Here is an 18,810-nt window from a genome sequence, read left to right as displayed (position 1 = left end):
TGGATGGCCAATAGGGAGTGGTAAACACACTTCTTTATAACTTCATTATAGATGATGATATAGATGATTTTTATTTATCTTGTTCTGCAGCAGTTTATAGGACATGAATTGATTTAATGCATACTGAGACCCCATTTTTCACCTAGTATTAAAATGCAATCTGTATCCAGACTCATTATCCAGATAAGGAAAAATGCATAGAAATATGGAACATAGGACTGGGAAATTAATAACATATGGTGGGAAATAACTGTGCGTGACAGTATGTGCTGCAGTCAACTGTGCAGCTGATCTGCTGTTAACAAGGCGATGATTTATCTATTACAGAGTAGTCACTGCAGCACACCGGGGTAAACTGTAAGAATATTTTTATACAAAGGAAGGAACAACTTCCTGTATTACATTTGCTGAAGTTACAAGGGGGGGGGGGGGGGGGTAGAGTTTATAAAGTTACCTGTAACTCAACAACTAACAAACCTCTGATTCTTTTAAGGGAGTCTGGAGCAAGGGTAATGCAAACGCATTAAAATACCAAGTGTAAACGCAAAGGCAAGATAGGAATGTTTATTATCTGGATAATGTATCCAGATACAAATCTCATTTACCCTCTGTAAATGGGGTGTGAAGACCAGTTAGATCAGTTTCAAGGTTTTACTTACTGAACATCACTCATCCTTCATACTGCTACCATGATTTATTTTATGTTTGAAACAGTCTTGTTACTGTATATCCAAATGTCTTATCTATCACTTATTATTCAGTGGTTCAAGTCTGTTTGTACCTTCTGATTTATACTGTCAATTTAAAAAAAAAGTTTTGTGACTTCACTTCCATGCTCTCACCTGAAGCATTGCTGGTGTAAGAGAGGCTGTAGGGAGGGAGGGGCTGCAGAGGTTCATGGGGGAGAAGTCAGACGTGGTCACCAGCAGGGTTGGCGGGCTGATCTGCAGGACTTTCGGTGGCTTGCGTGTCTTTCCTGAGCTCGGAGTGCTGACTGTGGTGCTGCTGCTCACTGAGGACGAGCTGGTTTCAGCATCCACCAAACTGGTCTCGTCTCCTGACAAACCAATGCCGCTGTCCACCTGGTCAATGAGAGACATATAATGATTTCTTAATCTATTTTTTTTTTATTTCATCAGGTTTGCTTTATATTTGTGAACAGTATAGTTCAGAACAGTGTTTCTCAAACTTTTTACATCGTGTACCACCTCAGAAAATATTAGGTTCTCTGAGTACCACCATTATGACTGATGTTAACATACATTAGTGTAGAAAAACCCTCTGGGGCTGGTTTCACAAAGACAGACTAAAACTGTTTTCAGATTTCAGATAGATGTCTAAATTCCTCTGTTGTACAAAGCAGTTTAGTTTTGACAGTGGCACAATGAATTCTGGGTAAATTAAGACCATTTTTCAAGATAAAAAAAACAACAACAACAACAACAAAAAAAAAAGGCAGACCAAGTGACCACACCCAATCCCTCAACTCTGTTTACCCCAGCGGAAAATGTGTGTCTTTTGCAAGAACTCATCAGTTACAGGGACATTTTACTTGTAAAGTAAAGAAGAAAAAATATAAAAATACATTACAGGATGCAAAGAAATCATTGCTCTCTCCATATCAATGTTAGCAAACCACAAATTATGAGCCATGTGTTCATCTTTTTGTTGTCTGGTGCTACTGATCAGTTGGTGGTCCTGATTGTTACTATGGTAACATGGGTCTTAAGCCTGAGTCAGCCCAAACTAAAGGCCTAAAAGCACTAAAGGCATCTGATGCTCACATTTTGAAGTACACCCATTGTTCTAAATGGCAGAACGTGCACTGAAAGCATCTTGACACCCCCACTCTGAACTTGTTTTGATTTTGGAGCATCAAGTGAGGACCAGAGCTTTTTTTTTTCTGCACCTGCAGTACGTGTTTGGGGAAAGATAAATGGAATTAAAAAAAGACATGGATGTGAGGAGGGAATGCCGATGGAGCTTCAGCTCCACCTGAAACCAGGTAAAAAAAAAAACAAAAAAACTGACCCACAGTAGAGAGGAGGGAGATTAAGTACTGCTGGTTCTGTGGTGTTTGAATTTTCAATCTGAAGCCTGTAATGTGCTTCAACTGACGCGCTTCCATTGTGTGATTTGACCTCAAGGCTTACAGTTAGTCAGTCTCTATATTTGTGAAATGACTAATCAGTGAGCAAAATTAAGACTACTTTAACACTACAGACTAGTCTGTTTTATTCCACAGAAGACACACTACCCTCATTTCTGAAGGCGGGTAAGTCAGAAAAAGTTGGTTTAGCTCAAAACTGTGATGTATACATTCACTATGTAAGTGAATGTGACTACATAGCAGGCTAATATTGAAGGAAAACTATTACAGGAGAGGCAAAACATTTTAAATTGCATTTCACCAATCACATAGTTTAAGTATTTTCATTTATTTATTTTTTTTAGTATTTTGATTATAAATTTTTTCATTTATTTATTTCACATTCAAAATTTTAGCAGATTCCTCAGTGTACCACTAGTGGTACTAGAAGTATAGTTTGAAAATCTAGGCTCTAGAATATCTGGTTCAATACAAAAGGTATGAATGTGCATTAGGTAGTATACACAGCTGATTAAATATGTTCACACTATCAGACAAAACTAAAATCCACAGTGATTCTGGATAACTCTGCATATGTAATAATTAACCACAGTGTCAGTCCAATGAACTGTAACTTTAAAAATATACCAACACCAATATACCAGCTGTGAGAGCACAACTGAAGTGAATTAACTAACTGGTTTTGTTTTTCATTCTATATGAAACTGAAAGTGTGTTAAATTTTACTTTAATTTACTTCCTGCTGTGCTTGTGGGTTTTAAGGTGTGTGCCACATGACCACTGAATGAATTATGCATATATAAACACATACTGGCACACTGACAGAATGAATATTTATAATAAAAATCAAACATCTGATAAGTGACAACCTGCTTAATCAGACTGATTATCTGGCTTTTGGAGATTCGGCCGACAGTTGCACTCACAAGGCCAATAAAAAAAAAAAAAAAAAGTCTGAGGAAACATCTGCAGGCAGTCTCATCAGTGTGGCTGCTGTGTAACGATGTTAGTGCTCTCCCTTCGTGAGGTTTGGGACGCTGGTGAAAAAGTTTGGAGTCTAGGGTCCTCAGTCTGAAATCATATCTTATCTCAGTTTATGATGACATGATGTTTTTTGGCTTCTGAAGGGAGATATGTCAGGATAAAGGCCAAAACGCACTGCAGGCTTCATTTGACGCACGTCTTTTGAAGCTTCTATAGCACACTGCAGGCGTCAGATTTAACATTCCATCACCATAAAACCAGCAATATTTTAGAAAAAGGTAGCTATTTATATGCATCTGTTTATTTATTTAGTATAACTATTAATAATAGTTTATGTCTTTAATAAAATATTGTCCTATGAGGGAAAAAAATCATCATCTTTTTTTTTTTCAGGTCCATCTATATAATGACTTAACGGTGCGCGATATTAATGTTTTTGTATTAAGAAAGCAGGATAATATTTTTAGACCACAGCAGACAGCAAACTGCACACCAACACACACCGAGGAGATGAAGAGGGAGACACAGAGTCTGGACAGTTCATAATGATTTAAAATAATGTTGCGAAGTGACAAAGCTTTCATGGAGGAGACGAGCGTCTGTCTGTTACTGAGACAGATATTTTAGTCAAGGAATTGTACAGTAACATCAGGATTTATCATCAAAAAAGTTTTATAGCAGTCAGCACTTCACACACGCTCCCTCTCCCTCCTCTCTGCTGTCCCTCTCTCTCCTCCTGCGCAGTTATGATCAATCGGCGGGGAGTAATTAAGTATTTAAAAGTAAGCAAATCAGACTGTGAGCAAAAAAAAAAAAAAAACACACGCCACAAAAGTGTTCAATATTATGTTTCATGATCATAAAAAGTTTGTATATCAAGTCGGCGCATCTGTCCATATTCACACGCTCTCTCCCTCCCTCCGTCTCTGCTGCGGGTCGTTTTTTTTTTTCTTTCTTTTACCTGGTTTCAGGTGGAGCTAAAGCTCCATCAGCACTCGCTCCTTATGTCCATGCCTTTTTTATTCCATTTAACTCTCCCCAAACACGAACTGCAGCTGCAGAAAAAAAAGCCCTGGTCCTCATTTGACGCTCCAAAAATCGAAACAAGCGTGCATCAAGTCAGTTTGACACGCGTCAAGATGCTTTCAGTGCGTGTTCTGACATTTAGAACAATGGGTGCATTTCAAATCGCGAGCGTCAGACGCCTTTAGTGCATTTTGGCCTTAAGTCTGGGTTAGGGAAAATGAATAAGGGAGAAATGCATAAGGAAAAATAATATAGAATCAAGTAAAATGAATAAATTAATAAATCAAATGGAAAATTAAATAAAAGCAAAAGAAACAGGGAATAATATATAAATACAATTTGTTGCTTTTAATGGTATATTAATTCATTTATTTATTTTTGATTTGACAGTTTCAGTCCTACATAATTGATAGTGTTCTTGCAAAGTGAGCATCAGATCATCAGATTCCGATTCAGTTGAAACTGTGGTTCTGATTGGTGCACCTGAAGTATGTGACATCATAAGAGGGATTCATTCAGAATGAGTCCCTCCAACTTGAAACCAGTGAGAAGAGCATAGACAAAAACATAATATCATGTAAAATAAATGATAAAACTGACTGAGAAGATAATTTTTCAGGGCCTTTCAAAATTTATTTTCCTGTTCATGTAACTTAACTTAAATTGTGTGAAATGTGTGTTTGTGTGTGTGCTTGCCTTCTCCTGCACCAGAGCATCTGTGGGCTCTGGTGCCTGAGCATCTGCGGGCTGAGAAGATCCAGACTCCATGTCGCTGTCAATCACCAGCTCCTGGGAGGAGTCGGGCACTAAGCTTGGGGCAGGGCTGGCCGGGGTCAGGTCTGGTAGGCTGAACGTCGCTTCCGATGGTCGGATGTGTTCAAATAAGTAGACGGACTGGGACGACAGGGCGGAGTGTGTGCTGTCTTCGGCCCTCGGGGGAGCAGCTTGCAGAGGATCCAAGTGGTTGGACATCAGCTCTATGTCAACCTGAGGAGGCGGCGCTGGTGCTGGCTTCGGAGGCGTGTTTCCGAACTTGATGACGGATGGCAGGCCGGTCGGGGGCTGCAGCTGAGGAACCTGCTCCTGGTTCTGGGCTGTGGTAAGGAGACCTCTCTTCTCAGCCATCTTCTCTCCCGGGTTCTCGATCTTGATGGACTTGAAGAGCTGCCGTCCGTTTTGCAGCGAGTGAAGGGTGAAGGATGTGTACAGGCCGGAGTGGATGTAGTCGTTGCGGTTTGACTGCTTGGTGCTGGAGCTCAGAGCTGCTGTGCTGCCTGCTACCTTGCTGCGGTCACCAGACTCACCCTCTTGTAGGGTGCTGTCTCCCCTCTTTGAGAGGGGAGGGATGCCCCCTGCACCCACATCCCCGCCCTCTGTTCTGGTAGCAACATCTCCTTTCAGGATGTCAGGATAGGACACAAAGCGATAGACAAACTTCTGACCATTCACCTTCTTTATGATGTTCTGGAAGACACAAAAAAGCAATTGCAAAACAAGATATGTTAAGTTTATATTTTTATCAAAAATAAATAAAATAAGAAACTACATCATCAAAGCAGAAAGCACCCAATGCAAACAGAAACAAGACATTTCATTGTGTAGTGTGTCTCTACCAAACATGCACTGGGAGTAAAAAATAGAAGAGCGAGACCACAGAAAAGCCTTGTGCGTGGGACAGCTCTGTCCTTCCTGTCTGTACCAAACTAGCAGCCACTAATGCTGCAGCCAAACATACCAGAGCAGCCCTGCCCAGAACGCCCACAGGGTCAGGCTGAGCTTCTGCCAAAACCACAAGCAGAGTGGGAGACAGACAGACAGCACTCTCTCCCCCTCTTCCGCACATCACTGCGCTGAGCAATGGACTTTAACCATTCTGAGATGCAATTAAGTCGTGTTTTGATATTTGCTGGTGCACTCATCGTGCAGCTGTCTGGAGGAGACAGTCCCCTCTGAGTCTCTCCGGCTGCCGCTTCAAAACATGTTATGCAACTTAAGCATCCTGTAATTGGTTTAATTATGACTGACAAACATCTGATCTCACACATATCCGCATGCTGCACAATCTGATGCTCATTTTGAGGAACCCAGGAGTGGGCAAAAATATTGGGGTGCTCAAGTCCCTAAGCACCCGTAGATCTGCACCTAGCTTGTTCACTCAGTGTCAATGGTAACACTACATCTTCCAAAAGAGTTCAAAGAGTGCAAGAATATTCTGGAAAAGAGGTATTACCTTTTGCTTTTTTCCACAAGTTTCATTTCTTCTAAAATTCAATGCTGTGAAAGATGAACACCCTCTAAGCACCACAAATAATGTCAAAATGATAAGTAGAGCTGCAATGATTTATAGATTATAAATTATTATTCTGTTAATCGATAACTATGTTGATAATCAATTAACCATTTTGAGTTTTTCAATAAAAAAGTCTAAATTCTTTGATAACAGCTTCTTAAATGTCATTTTTTTCTGGTTTCTCTACTCGTCTCTGACAAGTGACAAGATTGTGACAGGATTAATTAATTAGGAAAAAAGTGACAATAAAAATAATTGTAACTCAAATTTAGTAGGCTAATAGTGACTTCTTTACAACGATAATCAAAATGACCATTTCAGTATCCCAATCATTACATTTAAAAGTGTCATTTTGTCTTATGTTGGCTGCAATGTAGTTGTCTACAACAAGTAATAATAACAAACATTACTTGGTATTTTCATTTATTCGACCAAACTACTACATAAAAATTTGCTAGGTTTTTTTGTGAGTGGCAAAAGTACAGTGGAAGTACAACTAAATCTGATTACACAGCCCTGTGTTGTAAATGACAAACAAATCTACCTTGTACCTTTAAAGTCACATCTGACAGATAAATCTGAAGGTATCCGATATCATTCTAAACTGATCTTGCTGAAAGCTCTCAATGTTCTGTAGCTGCTGCACTAATGTTAGCTAACTATAGTTTTAACAGAGTGACAAAACAAGCTGCTGCTCAGACCTCCTCATCCTGATTAAAGTGATAAAGATATTGTGACTGTGACAGAAGTAATATAAACTAACATCAGGTCTTGGTCAGTGCCTGACTGCTATCCAACTACTATGTACCAGGCTCATTTATGCAGCACTCATAATACATCAAAGTTTAGGCTGATTATGGCATGAGGAATCAGGCAACTAACACAACATTGTTTACTGTTTGTTTATTGTGGACAAGGACTTTGAACGCTAAAAAGTAATAATTATTGCAAACTTCTTATACAGCCAACAGCTCATTTTGTGGTTTGGCTAACTTGAACTTAAATGATGATACAGCTTCTGAAGAATGGTGTAAGTATATATGTACATATATATATATATATATATATATATATATATATATATATATATATATATATATATATATATATGGGGCATATACATATATATATATATATACACATATACACACACACATATATATATATATGGTATATATGGTGTGTTCTTTAGACAGTTCACATATATACACATATATATACACACACACACACACACACACACACACATATATATATATATATATATATATATATATATATATATATATATATACATACACACACATATATATATATATATATATATATATATATATATATATATATATATATATATATATATATATATATATATATATATATATATACACACACACACACACACACACACACACATATATACATACACACACACACACACACACACACACACATATATATATGGTGTGTTCTTTAGACAGTTCTCCAAAATATTTGATTAAAAAACAGCAATACATTATCATGCTTACAATGTTGCATATATTGAATTATAACCACTGTATTGTGATACATATCACATTACCAGATTGATACCAATACACAGCCCTACTTCTGAAATGTTTGCAGCTGCAATGTCACCCTATAGTTAATATAACTGAGTTGACAGTGTATAAGAAATGTGCTTTGTAATACAGTCTGTACTCACTGTAACTCTTGCCAGTGCACCCCCACTGATTTGAAAAACACCCTCTGATTTACTTTGGAACACAACAAAACTACACCTCCAGCACTGCTAGATCTGTGAAAATGTTCCACAGCAACAAAGCAAGGAGTGAAGTACCTGCATAACACCACACCCACCACATTGGCACATGCCTTCTCAGAATTTCACTCTGACTGGATGAAAATGTTTCATTGTTGTCACAATATGGAAAAAATGCTCTCCAACCTATCCAAGAATATTTGGAAACTTAACATTATTCAAATAATTTTCTGCCAGACTGAGAAGGCTGGCTATAGCAATGGATGACAGACTGAATCAATAAAAGAAAAATAAGAAGCATAAACAAGCCTTAATTTGAGGCTCCAGCCTAACAACCACAATATGGCCAATCCTCCAGTCAGGGGCACATTTTGGCCAACCGTATTCTGACATCATTTGGCCCACAGAGGCCAACATCAGATGTTCAAAAACAGCTGGAAAAGCTTTAAGTGGTCAGATGTTTGACTCTGCTGACAGACAACACATGCTTATGGTTTGGGTCAGGGTTATGGAGTAATGGGGAGTTAGGGAGCGTGTCCAACCAGGCTTCCTATGGGAAAGACAACGCTAGGAGTTGTGAGAAAACCCATAATATGCGAGGCAGCTGATGGTTGACCAAATATTGCTGCTAACCATCAGACAGCGGTCTGTGTGTCCTGCAAGAGTTAAGAGTTGTGTTTACCTTGTCATAGTAGTATCTGAGAGCCCGGCTCAGTTTGTCATAGTTCATGTTGGGTTTGTTCTTGCGGGCTCCCCACAGCCTGGCCACCTCCTCTGCCTGCAGCAGCTTGAACTCCCCTTCCTCATTGGTCCAGCAGATCAGCTGCTCATTACTGGGATCCAATAGAAGCTGGAGAAGGAACTGCCACAGGGTGACAGAGTTGTCCATGTCTCTCACTGGAAAAACAAAACAAAACAGAGGTTAGAGTGGAGAAAAATCATCAGCAGGGCGGGGTATCAGTACTCAATACTTTCAAGCCGCTGAAGTAACCAAGTAGCACTAAAACTTCACCAGCTACACAATACTTGAATTTGATCCTTTTTGTACTGGGGAAAAAAAGACTATTTGCATGGTTTTGCTTGTAGCCAATCACTGTGAGCATTCTTCAATTTAATACAACGTATGATTGGCCCACTACTGCACCAGCTACAACCAATACAGTTGGTGGTGTGTGAAGTCAAGTGTAGTGTATGTGATGGAGTTGGCAGTAGGGCTGAACAAACTTAAAGAAATATCTAATTGCAATTATTTTGACTGATATTGCAATTGTGATATGATTTGCAATAATAGAGGAAATTATCATTTTCATTGAAAAACATTAAAATTAAATTTGTGTGTTATTTTTTTCAGAGATCTGTACTAAACAAAGATGTTTGCATCTGCAGCATCACGATATGTAATTTAAAATGGTATTTTGACACACATTTCGCCCTTTACAAATATTGTATTTCCTGAGATTTGAAAATTGCAGTAGACTTGCAGTAGATTGTGATTTTGATAAAATTTCATTAATTTTTCAGCCCAAGTTGGCAGTTCAGCATGCTGAGATGGCACCAAAAAGTTTGAAAGTGTGGCTATAATACACACCTGTCTGATAAAATCCAATGCATATAATACTGAAAGATTATTTCAAAAATGCTTCCGCTCATATGACGGGTATCAAATGAAGTGGAAGAAGATACTTTGCCAGTATCATTTGGCAGATGAACCAATAACAATATGGAGTTTCACAAACCTGTGGAAAATACCCCCCTTAGGCACAAGACTTTAAAGCTAGGGTAGGTGACATTATTTTGGTATCATTGAGAAACATTTTCACAATAATATTTCAGCATATTGAAAATCAAGTGGTGTGAGACAGAACTAGACTTTTGCACCTCCTCTATGACTCTCTTTTCAGCATTTAGAGAATCTGGCCCATGACAGTAGAATCAGTGTATGTTTCAAACTTAGAAAGAATTAAAAAGAGGATTTATTTTCAGTCCTGTGTTTCAACCCTCTGCAGCAACGATGAGGAAATCGTGAACCTGCTGACCAGCCAGATGAGAGCTCAGCATTTGTTTTTTAAACTTCTGAGACAAAAAAGTGGATTTATCCTCACGTTTGGTTGGAAGCCTGTGTGCAGCAGTGACTACAGAGGAGCCAACCGCACTGTTTACAGTAAGATAAATAGTCTGTCTGTCCATGTTGACTGCTGACTCAAGGAAAAATGGATTTGAAAATCATGGAGTGAAAAGAAAGAAGTGACTTTTCCTGGTGAGTACTGAAACACACTTTGCATTTTTGGCTGTGCCGAGTCAAACAATGTCACTGCTGATTTGCATTCCCATAACTGCTTAAATTGTGCCAAGCCACACCCAAGATGGACCCACTCTGAAGCAGGGACAAAGCAAACCCTACTCACCTCCAACTGGGTTACGGTCACATCACTCTGACCACGGCTGAACCGTATCCAGTCTCCTTTTCTCCCCCTGAAGCAAGTATTGCAATACTGAGCCCATATGTGTGCAGAACAGCAGAGAGAAAGACATTTTGAAAAGTCTCTTTATGTTCAGCTCTCAGTGCTTCTGTAGCTTCACACTGAATCTTAATGTTTTAAAATGTAGTTTCTCCCCTCTGTCAGTGTTTTGTACCATCAGGTGTCTGTTTTATTACTCACAACTGATATCTGTTGGTATGTGCTTGCTCACAATTGCCTCGGTAAACTGTTGCGTGTGCACATGAAACACGTGCTGCTCATCTGGTAGGAGGGGCTCAGGACAGAGAAAATGAAACCTAACTCAGATGAGACTCAACAATCAAATGTTTTTAATCTTTCTACCTACTGCCACTTTAAGTCTGTTCCATAAGTTCAGTTTATTCCAACAGCTACATTGTGATGAAGTGCTGTAACTTAGTTCTCCTTGTAACCACTGACAATGTGTCCTTCAATCATTGAACCAAAGAATGGGCGGAAGCTCCTGCATTCAGTATGCGCATGAATAGCAGCACACAGAGACAAGACCAAACACAGTTATGTGTGTCAATCTTATCAACACTCAGTAAAAGATTGTGCTGCATTTTAACAAGCACGAAATATGATCCCAATTGGAGCAATGAGATTGAAGTATTCAGGGTTCAGAATTAACTGTGGTCCGTGGCCACAAAAAGTTACTCTGTGGCCTCCAAATATTCCATATATGAGCCCCCCTTTTTTTCGCCATCACAATGCAGTTCTACAAACATCCCAATTCATATAGTTCAATATTCTATGAAACCGGCAAACAGCGTTCGATTCGGGCTAGCTACTGATATGTCGGGGCTACTCAAGTATGGGTTTACTAAGCTAACTTAAACTGCTGATGTGATCCTTACAGAAGAGCCAGAAAAATAAAAGGCAGACTAATACAAAAACCAACCAGCAACAAAAATAATAGAAGCAGGAGTTTAAGTGGCTAAAATATGACACATCTAACTTGGATGTAATGTACTGCATTTTGTGCTGCCAGTTTCCTCAACTAGCTGACTAGAAGTGTAGTTCATTTGTCACAATACATGGGAAAAGTGGACAAATATCACAATTGAGGAAGGCTGTGTCAGCCTAAATTGCCTTTCTGTATTTTTTTATACATAATTTTACATTTGTGCTTACAAATATTAGCGTCTATCCCAGTAGTATTGACCTCAGCTGTAAGAAACCCCTCAAACCACAAAGTCTGCTGGATACCTCAAAAGGTATGGGCAGAAGTGTGGTGTAATGGCTTTAAATGGTCATTTCATTGCCAATATATAAAGAGGCTGTTTTACAAGACCAGGTGCACCATCTAGTACAAACACTGTTCCCTCATGTGGTCCCAACATTCCAGGGTGATAATGCCACCAGACTCCCTGCTGAATAAATTCAAGAGTGGTTTCATTAACAGCTGGTTCAGGTCAAACACCTCCATGCCATTCCCTTTATGTGAAGTTCTGGAGCCAAGAGCGTAAAAGTAGACTTCCACCTTCCTTACCCGCTGGAGAGCTGGAGCTGACTACGATTCTGCCTGAACTTTCCAAGGATTGAGGCTGTACAGACGGCAAAAACTGGCAATTTTTTTGATAGGTTGATGAGAAAATAATGCCATACATCTAGACATAGTGCCACAATGTTCACATTAGGCCAGTCAATCAGAAATAAGAAAATTATATCTAAGCCCAATCATAAATTCTATTTTTTTTTCTTTTCTTAGAGCCAAGGCCAAACATCTTGTTCACATTCAGCTTTGAAAGAGCAGCAAAACACCATGGCCATGAAAATGAAATGCCCCTCACAGCGAGGAGTAAAGAATGACATTCACGTTAAGTTAATTCAAATAGCGGGGGCAGAAGACAGTCATTCACAAAGCACCCCCACAAGGATAGTGACCCTGACATAAGGCCAGTGTTATCCAGTGCAGTGAAAATACTTTCCACTACTTTTAAATATTGCATTAACACTGCTACAGTGCCAACTAATTGCACAAAGAACATTTGATCACACTTTACTGTTCAACAGAAACAGCTGTTCTAAATTAAATTAAATGGGTAGACACAGCAAACCTGCCAGTACATTATTGTTACTATGGATTTTTACTGAAGAAATCTAAGATGCATGTGATGTATACTGTTCTGCATTTTGTCCTTTTTTTCTTTGACATCTACACTGGCAAAGATCACCTACCAAATGATGGTGAATTCTGGCCACACATGTGGTGATTAGCCTATACTAATATAACAAAAAGTTACTGGTGAAGTCTAGACTAGTAAGCAAATTAGTAAAAAAAAAAAATCTGACTTTTGTTTGTGCTTGTGTTTTGCTGCAGTGCTTTAATTACCCTCAGCTAATGTACAGCCCTCATCTGGCATTTCTTTGATATTCTTGAGTGGCTTTGCTGCAGCCTTTGCATGGTTTTTAGCGTGACATCCTTTGCTGAGATGAAAAGCCATGAACAACAGCCGTACACCCACACAGGCACGATGCAAAATGAACTTGTTGTCCACTGGCCAAATAGCTAGTGAATGTTCACATTTTACCAGCCTAACCACATTTGGCTGGTGGCTGGTGCTGAGTTTGAGCCCTGCTCACAGGTGTTTTCACTTTGGCTCTCCTGGATGAGAACAACCCATCTGGGTACTTTACTCCCGTGTCATTCTCACGCGCCTGGTCGGGTGAGAACAACCATTCTAATTTGACAAATTCTGAGGTCTTTGACAGTTTAAGCACATAAAATAAGAAAACCATATCACTGATTATCTATTAGGAACCCAAATCCTCTAGCCAGTCAGGTGAGCAATTATGCTATTCGTTCATATTGTCGATCGATCATTGTTACATAGAAAAAAAGCATGAATCTTCAGGCAATGTATTTCAGACATTTGCCACTATTTTCAATCATCAAGACACTTAATATTGAAATTTTGGTACTATTGAACCAAACTCTCAATTCTCAAAGCAGGTGTTTTATAGTAGGGCCATTTTTTCAGTGTAAGAACTTTAGTTACACCGACACCAAGACTGTTTTTAATTCACTTCAATCTACAGACCAAGTTGGCACATGCCATTTAATCAATAATTCATTAACTAACCAGTGATAGTGTTTTTCACTGACATACAATATCAGTATAATTTTTAACATGATAAAAAAAAGTATATCAATTTCATGATAATGCTGTCATATTGTTACACACAGCAACAACAAGCGTGGCTGAAAGTGAAAGTAACATTGCTGCAGGCTCCACAAGTTTGTTCCAGAGAGGGGGGAGACTTCAATAATGTGGAAGTGGTTTAGTTACAAATGATCAGACAACAAAAAACGGCAATATAACAAAATTATTTCACCACCTCAAGCAGAAGCACATGGTTGAGCACAGGGAGAGCCGAAAAATCTTGTGAGGAGAGCTCAACGCCTGTTGTGAGTTCAAAGCCAAAATTATTTTTTTTTAAAATTGTCATACTGTCAAGAATATCAGTATAGCAGAAATACACTGAAATATCACAATCTTATTTCAGGAGTGTAATTTAGCAACTGGCTGCACTCGGTACGGTTTGTTAATCGTGATAGATAGATGGTTTATCCAATCATCTGTCAAGTACTTTTGAGAGTTCCTGCCCCTTTACAAAACGTTTCCAAGGATGACTTCACAGATGGTTGTGTAACAAACCATAAGGCACATCAACTTGGCTGCAACCAAGTCTCAATCTGAAAAGAGGCCTAATCAGACAGAATAATAAAAACACCTGATTAACATATTAGTTGTTACAACACTCCAATCTAATCCATTACCTCTATTGATCAGTGTAGACGATGAGTTCAGTAAGCTTAAAACAAAATGTTCCTTTCCCCATCACAAAACTTGAACATTCCACAAAGACAGAAAATCTTTCACTGCACAATCCAATCTGCACCTGGAATAGGTCTACCACCAGCATGGGTAACTGGTGCATCCTACTTGAGTGTCTCAAGTCAATCTAAACCTCTACAGTGATTACAACCCTTCCTGCCCATCACCTCAGGTGGGTGCATCTCTGAAGGCTCACATAATTACATGTTGTCCAGAGAAAAGTGACAGGTTCCTCTTTTCCACAGAGGAAGGGCTTTTCTGCAAATAAAAACAGATGAAAGATGGGAGGGTTCATGCTGGGAGTGACAAGAGTGTGAGCCTAAAACAGGGTATGTATAAATGTGTATATAGTGTGGGTGTATATTACAGAAAAAACAAACACTACATAACTATTAAGTGTCTGATTGATAGTAGGGTCACTCTTTGTGTTCAGAACAGCTTCAGTGTTCCTTGTCCTGCTGTCTGTCTGCATCTTGACGGCCTGCAGTTGTTTGAGAGATGAAAGAGGAGGAAACCTACTTCCCATCATGGATCAGGAGTGTTTAGATCTTGTGAACAAAGAGTCTGACCATATCCTGTGTTTCATGAAGCCTTTCTTCTATATGGCAGTAGTGATGGCATGATACCTAGCTTTGATAAAATATCTTGATAACTGTACTGAAATGATACAAAACACTAGGCAAAGTAATGGAATAATATATGAGATGACAGTCTTGACGTGACAGAAATAAATGGCTTTGAAAACAGTTAACAGAGGATAGCTATTTACTAAGTTTTACTGTCAGTATATTAATATTATTATTGTTTGACTTGAATACAAACTTTAATATTTCATTTTTCATAATTTTCAATTTTCGTTTCATTTCATTTGATATCCTATAAAAACAACAAACCAACTGTATAAATTAATCATTTACTGTGGTGTTGATCTGCATAGTTGTCTGATTTAAGCAGCTTGCATGTTATGGTAAAGTTAAGATTACAAGTATGAATGTTTGCTACATTGGTAAACTAGCTAAAAAGCTAATGCCAAACAATTGTCAAATTCTGATGTTGAAAAGGTTTGCTTGTCACTAAATAAGTCACTCACTGACTAATACTTTGGGGCAAGTAATTATGTCGGCAAGTCTGTTGGCGAGATATTTTGCCAAATTGGATGCGTTGGCTTCTTTGGTCTGCGTGGGTTTAAACTAAAATCTTTTACAGGAGCTTTGCTAGTAAAATAATGCCATATTTCACTTTTTGCATCTGCTTTGTCAACAAGCCGACATTAGCAAGACTAGCATCTGTAGCTAGCTGGCACACACACAGCCCCGCTGTCGTACATGAAGCAATACGGCACTTATTAAACACAGTTATTCATTAAGTATCAGTATTAATAAAAGGTAGTACTATATTGTTTTTAACAGATGGTTACCACGATACTTTCCTTGTATCAGTTTATCATCCAGCACTATGCATAAGGAAACGTTTATCTGATTTACATTACATCAGATGTTTTGGCGTAATGCCATCTCAGTTGTGCAGGACTACAACTCTGCTGTATTTGCAGTACCAGAGAAATGTGCTGCCTCAAACCTAGCAGCCCTAACAGGTCTTTTCCACTCACTATTAGGAGCAACAGACATTGCAACAGGCTTGTGGGCCTCTGGCTCGGAGTTCTAGTTTTGTGAATGCAATTTATCTGTGGCTCTGTTTAGTATAAATTATCATAACATGTATAACAACATCCACTATTTCACACTTTGTATATCCAAAACATCTGTGCTTTCCCTGTGATATTTGAAACTTTGTTTATGTATGTCAGTCACACTTGTGGGCTGGATATCATTTGGATTTTCTATACTGGTGCCAATACAGAACTTGTATTCCCGTAAAAATACCAAAACACTATACACACTAAGGAATATGGAAATGGAAAGTTTTGTACAAACCCTTTTTCTATCTGCAATAACTGATATTTTTGACATTTTGTTTTTGTCTCTACCAAGTTCTGAGCAAAATATCTGGCTGTTTGAGCTGCTAGATGTTCCACTACTACTGTATGTTCAACAGCTAGTCTCCAACTGTGTCTGTCTGTGTTGTGTACAGTGGATTTTTAGAGCCTTTTCTCTGAAGTCAGCTCCCAGCTGTGGTTGAAAATGATTCTATGAGAGCAGTGAGCGTGAACCAAAACAGTAAAGTTGTGGCCAGACAGTTGAACAAGGAGCTGAAACTCACTATGAAGCTCTGAAAAGTAGAGCAGAGCTGCAGATACAGCTGATACTTCTCTGTAGGCTCATCAATACCAGAGACCCCTTTCACAATGTCACATTGTTTTCACATTGTCATTTGATATTAATATGATAGCAATATCAATTATAGCCACTTTAACAAAGTTCATCAAATGCATTAATGTTTAATTTTGTCCAAACACAAATCAGTTTAACAAGAACTTTATTACTTCATTATCGATTAATCTGTCGATCTGTTGGACATCTTTTAAACAAAAAATGACTCAAAACAATCAATACATTTTCAAAATAGTTGGTGAGTAATTTAATATTTCATTTATACTCATAAATCGTTGTAGCTTTGAGTCTAACTAGCCTAGATATATAATGTCAACTTTCAGCAATTGATAGTTTACGGTGCTCAATGCAATGACACACATTTGTCAGAAAGGTACTTAAGTCTGATACCCAGCCCTTGAGATCACTGTCTGTGTTGCCGTTTCATGCCCCCTACACCAGAGCGTTGTTCTAGAAAGGAGGCAAAACAACCACATTTCTTACAAAAAGCCTTAAAAGTTAAATAAACCTCAGAGCTGTTCAACAAAGGCAACTCAGCCTGGGATGAACTATCAAGATAACTGCATGTTCACGATTTAAGATATAGCCAAGATGTTGAGTACAGAGCAGTACAGCAATTAACAACAAAGGCACAGGCATGCAGTGCAGGCATGTTTTCTTAGAAGTAGCTGGTTAGCAGAGGTGGTAAGCTGGGATCAGAAGGCATCCCAAACAATTACACCTCCCCCGCCAGTATGTACATTTAGAATCATGAATAATAGATCTTATGTTTGTGCCATCACCCTTCCATCAAGGTGGGATACGCTGATACGTCAGAGCTTTTAACTTTAATGTTTGGGCCATATAACAGAGGTAACCTCTGTGGTTGTTAGGTGTCACAAACCCATGTAGGCATGAGTGTGGCACAGAATTGCACTGTCTGTGACTATAACTGCAGCTTGAATATTACTTGTTATGGCCTGAGCCTCCAACGTCAGCCAGTGCTCATCTATGAAGAGCTTCCTCCTACATGACAGACGTGCTGATGAGGTGTCTTGTGTTCTGGTCCAATTATTGTACACATTTGAGATCAAGGAGCCCAGACCTTCTGTCTAGAGCCAGACAGATATATCAGTCACTCGATATTGGCCTGTTACAGCTTTATCAACAGGTGGGAAGTAAAGAAGTACCAAATACTTTGTTACTGGGATTAAAGAGAGCTTTCAGGTATCTTGAATATTCGTTTTTCTGAAAACTTTTTGCTTTTACTCCCCACATTTTAACACAAATATATGTATTTTCTACTCCTTACATTCAAATCATACTGTGTTCCTACATTAAACTGCTCACAACAAGGTCTGTGGATTATCTTGTGTAACCAGTTATGGTCATGGTTTTTGGAAAAAGACAGTGCTGTGAATTTTTAAAACGCGTTTTTTTTGGTGCTTTAAGCACCACAAGATGTAACAGACATCTCTACGGCCAATATCTCCAAAACTCTGCAGCTCACACCAAAAAAATCTAGATGGATAAATAGCGCTAAAGGCCTTTTTTTTTTTTTCAGGTGTACTGTCCCTTTACAATTTAATGCATTTGTGCGGAATTATTGATTATTATTATTTTGCATCATTGTGTGCTGCCTTCCCAACATCAAGACTGATTACAACCTAAATGGATGAGACAATGAAACACAAAAAAGATTCTGAGGTGTATCCATCACTGCATATCATACACACAACAGATGTAACAAGATGGAAACATGATAACACCAGAGGGAGACTTTGCACCAAAACAGCCAGTAGAAATGTCCTTCAGTGGGCGACTTTTTACTTTTTTACTTTGAGTTCATTTTAGAGCCTGTACTTTTTCACTTTTTTTGAATAAATAAATTAAATCATACTTCTGCTTTTACCAGTCTTTTTTTTTTAACAGTATCTGTACTTATTCTTGAGTAAAGAAAGTGTGTACTGTTGTGTACCACTGGTAGTATGCAAGCTCCCTCGAGTGGTCTGATGGAATGTCAGAAAT

The 18,810-nt window shown here is 38.7% G+C and overlaps 1 protein-coding gene across 1 annotated transcript in view; it reads right to left on the bottom strand.

The window, feature by feature from the left end:
• elk4 (ETS transcription factor ELK4) overlaps nucleotides 1-18,810 on the bottom strand; it is a 28,526-nt gene that overhangs the window by 7,292 nt on the left and 2,424 nt on the right. Inside the window, exons 2-4 of the mRNA XM_084727079.1 lie at nucleotides 8,855-9,069; nucleotides 4,817-5,584; nucleotides 843-1,082 (exon numbers count right to left, since the gene is read on the bottom strand). Coding sequence (XP_084583205.1) covers nucleotides 843-1,082; nucleotides 4,817-5,584; nucleotides 8,855-9,061 — 1,215 coding nt within the window. The 5' untranslated portion in view covers nucleotides 9,062-9,069. The remainder of the gene's footprint in view (nucleotides 1-842; nucleotides 1,083-4,816; nucleotides 5,585-8,854; nucleotides 9,070-18,810) is intronic.

This window comes from Lutjanus erythropterus, chromosome 2 (genome assembly GCF_056507025.1).
Source record: "Lutjanus erythropterus isolate fLutEry1 chromosome 2, fLutEry1.hap2, whole genome shotgun sequence".
Classification (NCBI taxonomy): Eukaryota; Metazoa; Chordata; class Actinopteri; order Lutjaniformes; family Lutjanidae; genus Lutjanus; species Lutjanus erythropterus.
Note: the sequence above shows the minus strand (reverse complement) of the source record. Positions and strands in the feature narration are given on the sequence as shown.